This window comes from Misgurnus anguillicaudatus, chromosome 22 (assembly GCF_027580225.2).
Source record: "Misgurnus anguillicaudatus chromosome 22, ASM2758022v2, whole genome shotgun sequence".
Taxonomy (NCBI): Eukaryota; Metazoa; Chordata; class Actinopteri; order Cypriniformes; family Cobitidae; genus Misgurnus; species Misgurnus anguillicaudatus.
In genome coordinates, this window is record NC_073358.2 from 17338250 (window position 1) to 17352429 (window position 14180).

Sequence of the window (14180 nt, forward strand, 5' to 3'; positions counted from 1 at the left end):
GGAAGTAGGTTTGACTCAGACATATTTGGTACAGTCGGACTCAGCATGAGCCAAGGAATCAATAGAGTGAAGTCTTATGTCATAGTGGCAATTTAATCAAATGATATAAAGATTTTAAACAATTTATTTACATATCCTGACCACTAGGTGGCGCTGTCCTAAAGATTTATAAGTGCGCTCAGAACATGTCACTGATGAACCATGCCAAATTTCGTAGCGATACGCCATTCTGTTTGTGAAATACTGAACTTAATGAGAAAATTCAAAATGGCCGACACCCAAAATGGCCGACCGAAAACCGTTTGGTATCGTTTGACTTGGCATGCCTCAAGGAACCTAACAAAACCACCTTCATGATTTTAGACTCAAGTTTGAAGTAGTTATAAGCAAAAATAGGCATTTTTCGAATCTCGTGACCACTAGGTGGCGCTGTGACGAAACGTTGCAGGCACCCTCAGGTCATGACTGTAATGACATATACCAAGTTTCGTGTCAATACAATAAAGTTTTGCGAAGATACGGCCTCACGTCCGTTTTGGCGTGCTCGCCGCCATATATGTTGTCAATTTATACGAGAATGCATTGGTCTATCAAAAAGCTTTTGATAACTTTTTGTCTGTGGTGTCTCTAGATGCTACATACCAAAGGACATGCAAATCGGACGAACGCTCTAGGAGGAGTTCGAAAAAGTAGGTTTTACGGAAAATTCAAAATGGCGGAAAGATTTGCATGACACAAATGACATCAATGTGTGCAATTGAATCATCATGAGCAAAGGATTCAGTGGAAACAAGAATTTAGTTTCTAGGACTCACGGGTCAGAAGTTATGAGCATGAACATTAGTGGATTTTTGGACTGTTGGTGGCGCTAGAGGGTTTGAGTCAGACACACCTTTGTTGCTATAGTAACTTCTGAGACTGTCCTCTACATGTGTGCCAAATTTCATAACTTTCCTACGTACGGTTCTATGGGCTGCCATTGACTTTTGGGTGGAAGAACGAGGAAGATAAATAATAATAAGAAAACTAACAGAAACAATAGGTGTCTACGCCACTTCGTGGCTTGACCCCTAATAATAATAATAATAAGAAAACTAACAATAACAATAGGGTTCTACGCCCCTTCGGGGCTTGACCCCTAATAATAATAATAAGAAAACTAACAATAACAATAGGGTTCTACGCCCCTTCGGGGCTTGACCCCTAAATATAGCTGCAAGCAGCAATGCCGGGGTCAAGCCGAAAAGGGCACAAAAGGATGTAAAATTGAGATTGGATAAGCAGATTGAAGAACCTAGGTAAACCTAATAATTTTAGATGAAAAAACAAAAAAGTAATCAACAAAAATAATTTAAGTTCTTGACTACTGCAATCGTCCTTCTGTTATTGACAATCATGGAACATTAGAGCACCGAAGGGCATGTGCGTGGTGTTTGCAGTTGCAAAACATGGGTCACATCATGTTACAACAAGTTAAATGAGTCAAAAGAGACCATCCCCGTGTCTCTACGATGTTCTGATGCAGAGTTATAGCAAAAACGGTTGATAAGGTATTCTCATTGGTTGCTAGGGCGTGAATTGGCAAACACCAGTGATTATAGTCAAAGCCATGAAAGGAATAATCCATGATGACTCGTGGTTTTAGATGTGTTGTTGCAATAGTTTTAGGCAAAAATACCATATTCTATCTCAAAACCAGTAGGTCGCGCAATGATAAAATTGTGCATGCAACATCAGGTCATGATTGTTTTACATCTAGCTAGTTTTATGTCTATACACTTTAGTTTAGTGAAGAAACAGTTGTATGACCATAGGACTGGCTTGTTATCAAAGGTTTTGTTCAATTATAAGGCCATCTAGTGGTGCAAGCATACAATTTTTTTTGTGTAGCCTCAGAATGTGCTCATGCATCAGCGTATCAAATCTGGTGAAAAAATCTCTTTTCGTTACGAAGTTACAACCATTTATGTGTAAAAAACACAAAATTTGAAGGTAATTTTTCGTTTTTTGCAATTTTCGGCCATTTCTGATGAAAATTTTAATATAACACCAATAGAACTTTTTGTTCAGAAGGTAAGGTTAGTTTCTTCCTATGGTGTTTTCGAGTCGATCGGAAAAACGTTCGCGGAGATATTCACACGTGTTTTTTAAGCGCTATTTTGCTGCGCAGGGTTAATCGTAAGGCGAATTCTGGCATGTTTGGTATCGTTTGACTCGGCAACTATTCAGAACTCCAAAGAAGCAAGTCCCATGAAAATACGTCAATCGGAGCCAAAGTTATAGGTGTATAAAACATTTCTCTGGCCACTAGGTGGCGCTGCAACGAAACTATGCATGCACCCTCGGTTCCTGACTGGCATCTCAAGTACCAAGTGTCGTGTCAATAGGCCTAAGTTTGACGAAGATACAGCCTAAAATCTGTTTTTTTGCGCTCTACGTAAAATTCGTTAAGGCGGTATACGACAACGGATTGGTGTATCGAAATTCTTTTGATAACTTTTTGCCTTAAGTGTCTCAAGATGATACATACCAATTTTCGTGGCAATTGGACAAAAGCTCTAGGACGAGTTCGAAAAAGTAGGTTTTACGAATAATTCAAAATGGCGGAAAATGTTCATGTCGAAAAAAGACGCCATAGGGTCCAATCGAATCGTCTTGAGCCAATGAATAAGAGAAAGCAATAATTTTGTTTCTAGGGCTTACGGATCAGAAGTTATAAGCAAAAACATAAGTGCAACTTTGGACTGTTGGTGGCGCTAGCGGGTTAGACATAGAGACTCCAAATTTGCTGTGGGGACACATTGGACTGTCCTCTATCAGTGTGCCAAATTTCATAACTTTCCTACGTACGGTTCTATGGGCTGCCATAGACCGCAATGGCGGAAGAAGAAGAAGAATAACTAAATATAGCTGCAAGCAGCGATACCGGGGTCAAGCCAAACATGGCAAAAAATGATTCATACGTGATGACTGTCATGATTTAAGATCTAAGTTTGCATTAGTTTTATGAAAAATATAGCAATTTTTTCGTATCTTGAGACCACTAGGTGGCGCTGTGCCGAAACAATAGATGGTGCCTCAGGTCATGACTGTGATGACACATACAAAATTTAGTGTAAATACGATAAACCGATAGGGAGATATAGCCTTAAATGACTTGACCACTAGGGGGCACTGACCAAACAATAAATTATAACTCAGGCCTTGATTGTGATGACACCCACCAAATTTGGTGTAAATACGATAAAGAGATGCAGAGATATAGCTTCAAATCTCTTGACCACTAGGGGGCGCCAAAAAGTTGACAAGTCCTCCCAGAACATGTTGCTGATGAACCATACCAAGTTTCATAACAATACGCAATTGCGTTTCTGAAATACTTGAACTTAAAGAAAAATTCAAAATGGCCGACACACAAAATGGCCGACCAAAAACCATTTGGTATCGTTTGACTCGGTATGCCTCAAGAAATCTAACAAGACCAGTCTCATAATTTTACATTCAAGTTTGCAGTAGTTATAAACAAAAATAGACATTTTTTATATCTCGTGACCAGTAGGGGGCAGTGTGACGAAATGGTGCATGCACCCTCAGGTCATCACTGTTATGACATATACCAAGTCTCATATTAATACACAAAAGTTTTGCGAAGATACAGGCTCAAACACATTTTGGCGTGCTCGCCTTCGCATTCTTTGATGCGTTATACGACAACGGATAGGTCTACTGAAAAGCTTTTGATAACTTTTTGTCTAGAGTGTCTCTAGATGATGCATACCAAAATTCAAGCCAATCACACGAGCGCTCTAGGAGGAGTTCGAAAAAGTAGGTCTTCAATATAATTCAAAATGGCCGACAGGAAGTAGGTTTGACTCAGACATATTTGGTACAGTCGGACTCAGCATGAGCCAAGGAATCAATAGAGTGAAGTCTCATGTCAGTGTGGTAATTTAATCAAATGATATAAAGATTTTAAACTATTTATTTACATATCCTGACCACTAGGTGGCGCTGTCCTAAAGATTTATAGGTACGCTCAGAACATGTCACTGATGAACCATGCCAAATTTCGTAGCGATACGCCATTCTGTTTGTGAAATACTGAACTTAATGAGAAAATTCAAAATGGCCGACACCCAAAATGGCCGACCGAAAACCGTTTGGTATCATTTGACTCGGCATGCCTCAAGGAATCTAACAAGACCACCTTCGTGATTTTAGACTCAAGTTTGAAGTAGTTATAAGCGAAAATAGGCATTTTTCGAATCTCGTGACCACTAGGTGGCGCTGTGACGAAACGTTGCAGGCACCCTCAGGTCATGACTGTTATGACATATACCAAGTTTCGTGTCGATACACAAAAGTTTTGCGAAGATACGGCCTCACGTCCGTTTTGGCGTGCTCGCCGCCATATATATTGTCAATTTATATGAGAACACATTGGTCTATCAAAAAGCTTTTGATAACTTTTTGTCTTGGGTGTCTCTAGATGCTACATACCAAAGGACATGCAAATCAGACAAACGGTCTAGGAGGAGTTCGAAAAAGTAGGTTTTACGGAAAATTCAAAATGGCGGAAAGATGTGCATGACACAAAGGACATCAATGTGTGCAATTGAATCATCATGAGCCAAGGATTCAGAGGAAACAAGAATTTAGTTTCTAGGACTCACGGGTCAGAAGTTATTAGCATGAACATAAGTGGACGTTTGGACTGTTGGTGGCGCTAGAGAGTTTGAGTTAGACACACCAAATTTGCTATAGTTACTTCTAAGACTGTCCTGTACATGTGTGCCAAATTTCATAACTTTCCTATGTACGGTTCTATGGGCTGCCATTGACTTCAATGGCGGAAGAGGAAGAATAATAATAATAATAATAAGAAAACTAACAATAACAATAGGGTTCTACGCCCCTTCGGGGCTTGACCCCTAATAATAATAATAAGAAAACTAACAAATACAATAGGGTTCTACGCCCCTTCGGGGCTTGACCCCTAATTATTATAAAAAGAAAACTAACAAATACAATAGGGTTCTACGCCCCTTCGGGGCTTGACCCCTAATAAGAAAACTAACAATAACAATAGGGTTCTACGCCCCTTCGGGGCTTGACCCCTAATAATAATAAGAAAACTAACAAATACAATAGGGTTCTACGCCCCTTCGGGGCTTGACCCCTAATAACTGCAATTTTAGTTAAACAGAGATGGTGATAGAGAGGCCAAGGCAAACGTTATACATTTCAGCTTTAAAGACACTACTGCTGTATGCTGGGTGAAGACAAGATCTAGCAGAAGCTTAATAAAAAATGTACCGTATCCTAGATCATGATGTTTTTCCAAAGTCTTTAAGAATGTATATCTAGGATCAGTATATCAGGATGTGTTATTAAAATAGGGTCCATTAAAGATGCTCAATGGATCATGTGAAAAATTGGAAAGGTTTACCTTAAGCTGAAGTGTAGCAGCAGATTGACGATCTTTCATGATGACTTTGCCTGAGGTCTCCTCAAACTCTTTTTCCACAAGTGGGGTAATGTTCCAGTATTTCTCTATTTCACCAAAGATACCCGGACCTCTTACTAGACTGAAATTGATAGGATGGGATTTTCAATAACTTGAGTGACATGAAATTAATTTCTAAATAATTAAAATTGCTGTGAATAATCACCTTTATCACATTAAAAGATATTAGTAGTGTTTGTGAACAGTACACTTTACTTTTAAAGGATTACAAATTCGTTTAAATTACAGTCAGTCATCTCTATTGGTTGGGACTGGATAGATGTTTACCTAACCAGAGCTGTTCCACTGTAATTTCCTATTGGCTCTCCAATCAAGACGTTCCTGCTGGAATCAGCTATTCCGACAGTTCCCAGGGCTCCAATATCGGCTTGAATAACAACCGTAGCAACACCTGATAAAAGATGAAAATTATATGAAAAGATGCACCGAGTGAGTTAACATTTATACACACTTCAATAAATGTATGCTTGCTATCTTACAAACCTCTTGATCTAAAGGTTTTTGTTTTTTAAGTTTTATCTTTGGGGCATTTTGTGCCTATATTTGACAGAACAGCATGCAAGGAGAGGACAGGCAAGTACAGGCTGGAAGGAATGGAACAGAACCTGGGAGCTGAACTTATCAGTACCTTTAACTGGATCTATAACTGGTTCATTCTTTGCAGACAGAAGCTGGATGGTGAACTTCTCTTCTCCCTCTAAGAAGGCATCAGCCAAGGCCTTAATCACTAGAGTCTTCTTTGACTCAGTCTACAAAAACAATTAAACAGTTTAAATAGTAAAACAACTAAAATGTTGTTCAGTCAGGTCAAGACACGTATAAAGAGCACTGGAACAGTTCCAAACCTACTCCATTAAATATGAGAGTCCCATTACGAGGCATCAGGTCATCTTTGCCCTCTTCCTGCAAAAGCCAGATCAAATGAACCATTCCTTCTCCAGAGCTCCTAACTACAGTCAGTGTAGCTATAGAAGTAGGATCATTCACAAACTGAGGCTCTGAGATAGAGACCTGCAACACAAAAGTCAAATAGTTGGTAATGTAAAAGGAAACAGGTATTTATTATGGTAATTTTATAAGGATAAGTTATTGCTGACAAACAAGATGAATACTGTATCTGGCAGTATATCAGTAATATTAATTGTTATTAATAATATGTTTACCATTAGCTCCTCAAAACCAAACCGACCAAAGGGAGAATCATTGGCTGGGATGCTGATAACTATAGACGTCTCGTTGCCTAACCGGGCACCTCCTATCACTCGAACCAGTTTTACAATAAAAGTCTCAGTAAACTCCACAATTGTGTCATCAGTGATGGTGATCTCAATACTGGCCACTTTCTGGAAAGAAGTTATATTACCCAAACTGTGTGTTAATTGATATTTTGTGAACAGCAAAAACTTTGTTACTGTTCTTTGTCAAACCATTTGTCCTGCACAATGTTGCACCAAACCAACCATAATCTTCTAAAAAATAATAATTCAACCCACATGGATATTGTAAATAAATAAATAAAAAAGACTTTGATTGTTGACCTTTACCTGTCCGTCTTGAAAGGTGAGATTTCCTGAGAAAGGACTGAAGTCCTCAGTGTTGGCTGTGACTGCCTGGGCCTCCCAGTAGAGCACTATTCGACCAGTTCGACCAGCTGTTCTCATGACGGCCAGACGAAGGATGTTTGCAGGTGGTGGTACCTCATAGGCCAGCACTGACCCAGACACATCCTCCAGGAAAAGAAATTAGGTAACACTTTAGACATTATAACAGAATGTCTGAAGTGGAGTATGAAAAAAAAGTGTAACAAAAGTGTGGACACTCAGATGCATTTAATTTAAAATAAATGATAATCATGATCATTCAAATGTACTTTATTAAACTATACCACACAGAATAAATACAACTATTATTGTTTTTTATAAAAAATAAAAAAAACGCAACTATGAAACAGGACAGTTTTGATATTTATAATCCAACCTTGGAGACGTTAAAACTGAGGACTCCTTTTGGATCATCGTTTTCTTGTATGGTAACCTCAGCAATTTCCAGGCCAGGTCTCCTCACACTAGGCTGACCTGCTCCTGTGTCTTCACCTACCAGTTTAACTCCAGTGATGTTTACAAGAAATGTCTCAGCCAGCTCAGGAATGTCATCCTAAGAAGAGACACATATAGATCCAATAAACATTTACAGTACAAATACAGTATTAAAGGTATAGCGAAAGATTTTCTTTTTCGGGGTGGATCATCAAAACTATTGGTCATCCCAGTTGTCAATCATTCTGATGATATGTTTAAGTAAGGCAGTCATACATGCTCGTCTCAAGGTTCGCTTTCTGCACATGTGCGCACTTTCAGATGTACAGTTGAAAGAAAAAGTATGTGAACCCTTTGGGCTTACGTCTAATGGAAGAAACAAGACCAGAGTGTTTTGCAGAGAATATTTCACATGTTGGCGTGTGCTAAAAATCTTCCGCTATACCTTTAAGCAAGTTGTCAATCAATTATAAACTATTATAGGTAGTGATTTATCCAAAGCAACTTACAGAGCTTATTATGGGGAAAATTGCCATTGAGTAACCCAGGAGTGATAGTTAGTGGATAGATTATTCATATCAACCTTTAAATCACAAGCCTAGAATTTTAACCATAATGTCAAGGTGCTTCTAAATAGGTTTGACAGAAATTGTTGTATCATTCAATCATCACGAGATGGCGTGTGGTACTCACCGGCAGGACAATAACGGTGACCAAAACAACTGTAACATTCTCCTTCATGATAACTGTGGCTTCTTTTGCCACATAGTCAAAGCCCTCGATAGCCTGATCGACAGGAGGCAGGTGGAGGGCCACTTTGGTTGTGTAGTAAACAAATATGTCCCTTGATGCTCCTTGATCTCTCACAATACTGAGTGTAATATTGCTTGGACTTTCTAATGCAAAAGAAAATGAAATAAATGAATAGTAATAATTAAACCGTCTATTTCAAAAGTTAATATTTCCTTGAATGGGACTATTATGCATAAAACCACTGTCAACATGAATTTCAATCCTACTAAGTAAACCTGTTAATAATTCCAAAACAAATTATATGCTTATAAAATATCTACATAATTTATTTATCTGTAAACAGGTTATTTGGATTACAGAAAATGTTGGCTTAGAATCTTAGCGGTACAACACAGAAATGATTATTGGCCTGCCGTGGTTTGCCTGTATGAGCAGTGCCCCACCAAAATATTAATCTGCATGAAAACTTAGAACTCTAGACTGAATCTAGACTTAGAATATGTATCTAACATTATTCAACAAATATTTTCGGAGGTTCTAGACTATTTAAAGTTGTAAAGTGAGATGAATATATGTATGGAAATTGATGAGACAGCTCGATTGACTACTGTATGTAATGATTGAACTAAGCGGGGCAAAGTCTGCTTCTGCCCTCCCAAGTTCAACTGCATCTAACATTTCTCCAAGTGTAAATATGTGGTCAAAAATTGAGATGCAACAAGCTAAGGATGGGAATCACCAGAGGCCCCACGATACAATACTGTCATAGTACTTATCCTACGGTGCCAAAAAAATCAGCTTTTAGATGCTGTACGATATTCTGCGGTATATTGCACTTTATTACCTTTTCCCAACTTCAAACTATGGCCCAAATTTACTAACAGCTTGCACCAGCGCAAACCATAATTTTGTCGGTAAATAACAACTGTTGGGATTTACTAAAGACACACAGTGGATCATTAGTGCTGAAAAGTTCAGCACTGTGGTTTAGTTATTTTTGCGACTAACCTTATTGCATATGTATTTCTAGGAGTTTCCCTTTCAGACACAAAATTGTTGGGAGGAGATTTTTTAAATGATTCACACAACACAATTTACTAATGTTTGCATTTGTGTTACGACTGGTATTTGCACCATTATTTAATGCAGAAAAAAGCATGTCTTAAATTTACATTGCACTTGAAATGGCTGCAATTATTGTTAAAAAAATAAGGCATCACAGAGATCAGATAGCGTGTGATACAATGCAAGAGGATTTTTAACATGTAACCTTTTTTTTGGAATGCCAGAGAAACATATTATTAAAAAATATTGTTTGCCAAGCCATTTTTTTATTTGATGGAGAAAATGAAAGAGGAGTCACTAGGAGAAGTCACACAATACCAGGTGTTTCAAAACTTATTGTAAACCTTCACTTTTCAGCGTTCTATGGCTTCGTTAGCTGTGATGTCCGTGGTGCTGAACTTTAGCGCATCACGCATTAACTCATCAGCTCTGCTTATTTGCGACCCTGAACTCATTTGTGCTTAGTAGATTGGTATGGTCATTGTGGAAATCAGCTGTTGTGTCTGTGTTATTTAATTTTGCACCTTTGTAGTAAATTACCCACAAATATTTCCACTCTAATCTGCGCTTTTTTGGAATTGTGCTCTCACGCTAATTTGCACCGTTTAGTAAATCTGACTCTATGTGTCTACAGTGTAGTCTACCTTATTTAAATGCAAACAGGTATGCACTGCTGTGCTACTACAGGTATTTTGAACAATGCAAATTGAACTTGTACAAAAAAGTTGTGCAGGCCCTTCAGCATTTAAAGGAGCATTTCACCCATGGAAACATTAATCTTTATTAAAAGTTAATCATATTTGTAGTCGAAATGTAACATAAATTTCTAATTTGGTGCCTATTTGACAGAGAAAGGAATGTTTGTTGTCTTATCCCCTCTACAAAGATATAGGACTTCCTTCTTTCAATGATGCAAAACGATGATTTTTACATCATTGAAACAAGGAAGTGCAACGCTGAAATCCATATTTATCATGTCTCAGGGGAAACAGAGGGAATGATGCACGACCATTCAAAAACATGACTGGGATTCTAACTATACACAGCTTAATGCAAATGGGTGAAGTGTCCCTTTAAATTAATCCACGGGTCAGGTGGCTTGGGTAATAAAAAAATTCCATTAATAGCGAAGTGGTTAAAAATTTTGTGTGTGTGTGTTTGTGTGTGCGGTCTTTCAGGAAGTTGCAGTGACAAAAACACTGAGATTCCAGGTAAAGTATGAAGGGAGCAAAGCGTGCGTTTATGCTATTAAGAAAATGTAATGTAATCTGGCCAAAAAATTTATTTGCTTGATAAATAAATGTTCATTTAAAGGCAGGTTCAGCTTATTATTACGTGCAGATCAGCTCTAATGTTAAAATGAACCATCTATTTATCTCATCTTCATGCTTAAAACTAAGAATTAAAGTAATTGTAATGTGATGATCAGATGTGGATATCTAAAAAGTGCGTATTTATGGTGCGTATAAGTGGCGGATGGATTATATATAAAAAAACTGAACACTAACATCTAGTGGGCTGATTTTATTACTCTTCCAAAAAGTTAAATTCTTATGTGCAATTAATATAATAAAAGAATGCTACTTTAACAATTCAATGTTGTCATGGGAAATATTGCAAAACTACCCTGATATCTATCCCCCCCACCCCTACAACAAGCCCTTAGAGCCATATGGGCAGGTTTGAGTCTGTCCCTGGGGTCTTTACGCTACATGAACTTAGTCCAGAAAATGCTATTTCATTCCGCTTCAGTAAAGTGTATATCAATTTGTGTAAAAGTGTAAGTATGGCAGATTTATTAGGTTGTAAACATGGTAAATAGTACCAATCAAAAAATGTTATAGGGCTCCATCTTACACCCGGCGCAATGCAGCGCAAAGCGCGACGCAAGTGTATTTTGCTATAGTTTCAACCCGGCGCAATTATAATTTACACGTTTAGTGCCACTTTGTGTAAATAGCAAATGCATTTGCGCCCATGTTTGCACCCATGGGCGTTCTGATCTAAAAACGAGGTGCGTTCAGGTGCATTGTTGGCGCGTTGCTATTTTTAATAAACGTTTTCGATTATATTTAGCTTGTTTAAAAGTAGACATTTCAGGCTTTCTTTGGATAAGTGTATCATGCTTGTGTGACGAGTATTCGCAGAGTTTCAATTGATTTTTGTAACGTGTTTTGAGAGACAGCTGGCGGAGACAGAAATGTCTGGATGCACACCCTGTTTATTTTCTTTATTTGACAAAAACACAAAGATCTGTTGTTATTGTGAATGAACACATATTAAAGAAGACCCTTTACCGTTTCAAATGATGTCAAACACGTAAGTGTATGATTATTAATGATGGAGTATTTTAAGTTGATTCTGCCATGATAAGGAAAAAAACGTCAAAACGCGGCGCCGCGTTTTTGGACCCCAGGGGGTTAAAGGGGATGAGAGATAAGACTCTCATTGGTTTATTACACGTTTCGCCCAAAACACACCCATTATTCATTACTAGAATGGGTACAACCCTTTTCGACCGTGTGCTCGGGGCACAAACCATTTTTCCCATCGTTAAATTAGCAAAAGTGGCATCAGACACGCCCATTTAGACAATGCGCTTAGATTAATATCTATTTAGACAATGCGCTTAGATTAATAGTTAAAATAGGGCACTTCGTGTGGAATTTTATTATAGCATTTTTTTGAAAGATTGGATCTGTGGAGCCCATTGGCATGTGTTCAGTCATTAAAATTTAAAACTATTGAAGCCCCTAATGTTATTGGCTATCTTAGTAATTTAAACACAGTGAGATTCCAATAAGACAGAGTTAAATAGAGTTCGGCAGATGTATTACTTTGAGGCTCCGGCGTGATGAAGTACTGGGAATCGAGGTGCCAACCAATTACTCCGTACGGAGAACCATTGGCTCTTATAGTGAGGTTAGCTTGGCCACGCTGAGGGTCGATCGTGGCTCCTCTGGATGGATCAGTTAAGCCAATGGTTGTGATCCTTGTCAGGACAATGGAGATTTTTTCAGACAGTTCTGGAATTTCATCAGCTAATACATTCAGAGAGATGGTAGTAACTGCCTGACTTTCAGAAAAAGTTACCTACAAGTAGAACAGATCAGGGGTGGAAATATTATAAGATTATACAATAATTCTCTTGGTTATACATTGTAATGCTTCTTTTTAGCAGCAATTAGAAGGTTTATATAAAATAAAGATCAGAAGGGGTTTTAACAAACAGCTGCCGCTACATTTTAATCATAAGTTTGACAACTGTAAATAACAGCTTTCTACAGTTGTGATTCTGAACTTAAGCATGGAATTTACAACATACTAATTTAAAGATACGTTTTTGGCATTTTTATTCTTATATAATACTCTATTTTTCAAGAATATATTAAAATATCATTGGCAAGCAGCTCATACCACTCCTGAAGTGGGGAAAATGTCATCCAGACTTCCATAAGCACTCCAGTATACCATCAGTTTGCTAAACCTGCCTCTCCTCCTCTCAATGCTTAGAGACACAGGGTTATCATCCACTAGCTCATCCACCTCCTGCATTAAAGAGTTCTTCACAGAAACAATAACATAAAAACAAATCATGTTAGTTTTTTTGCAGGACCCAGGACAAAACTTGAATTAGTGGGCCTCATTTTCTCAGTATATGTAGGCTATACCGCAAAGGACCTTAATGGTCCCCCTCATCACAGTACCCGAGACAATGTTACAGGAGCAATTTAATACTTTCTTGTAAATTTAATATAAATATACAGAATTAATTAAATATGTGAGATTTTTATTTATAAACGATTTAATCAAATGTTTATCTTGTTTGAACTGGCTTAAAGCTTAATTATATCTTTCTATTTAGAAAGTTTGCATTTCTTACAAATAACTCAATAACATACATTAAATCAATATTTTGTGTCCATACAGTATATACATTTGCCAATTTCCCATGTTGGGGACCTGATCACCCTGTCAGAATATATTATACAATAACAACCGGCTGGCTGTACGTAATCCGTTACATTATACGATTGGACATTATAATACCTGTGCAAAGCCTATAATCCCATAAGCACCATCATTTGCAGGAATTAAGAGGGTCACTTGACCACGAAAGCCAATCTCTGCTCCTCCTTTGGGGTTCATGAGACTGACATGAAAGTGTTCTTGTTCCTCAGGAACATCATCTTCGATCACATTCACTGCAATTTCTAGCTCATGCACACCAGGCTGGAAAAACAGCTCTCCTGAACTAAGCATATGAAAAAAATATCATCAGGATTAGAATTGGGTTAGAAAAGTTATTGTATACATACTGTAACATAAGCAAGATAAAACATACAATTGCTGACATTTACTTTTAATAATACATAACTCATTATAAAATACAGAAATAAAAAAGTTTTATGATCAGGATGTGGGAAAGAACATACTTGGCAATGAAGTCAGATTGATTGGAAACTGAGGTCAGCTCATATACGTCAGCATTTGACTCTCCAGTGGCTATGATAAGACTCTTGGTAAAATTAAAGGATGGAACAGGAACGTACAGGAACTCTTGTGCAGATGGGTACTTCAAAACTTCAGCAAACTGTCTTAGATCTGACCTCCATGAATACAACGCTGAACCATTTAGACCTGCAAGCAAAAGATGAGCTAAAAACAAGAAAAGTAGTTATTACTTGCAAATTAATACACTAATACAAATTAATATACTGTAAGGAGGTTAAATGACATTGGAACTCACTGTTTTACATCAACATTATAACAACATACAGTATTAATATAAAGTTTTA

At 37.7% G+C, this 14180-nt stretch overlaps 1 protein-coding gene across 1 annotated transcript in view; it reads right to left on the reverse strand.

Moving 5' to 3' along the window:
• The window catches only part of adgrv1 (adhesion G protein-coupled receptor V1), a 1080612-nt gene that overhangs the window by 637053 nt on the left and 429379 nt on the right, over window positions 1-14180 (reverse strand). Inside the window, 12 exon segments of the mRNA XM_073861135.1 lie at window positions 5450-5588; window positions 5795-5918; window positions 6156-6276; window positions 6377-6538; window positions 6691-6870; window positions 7072-7254; window positions 7505-7681; window positions 8257-8459; window positions 12219-12474; window positions 12799-12945; window positions 13432-13636; window positions 13818-14040. Coding sequence (XP_073717236.1) covers window positions 5450-5588; window positions 5795-5918; window positions 6156-6276; window positions 6377-6538; window positions 6691-6870; window positions 7072-7254; window positions 7505-7681; window positions 8257-8459; window positions 12219-12474; window positions 12799-12945; window positions 13432-13636; window positions 13818-14040 — 2120 coding nt within the window.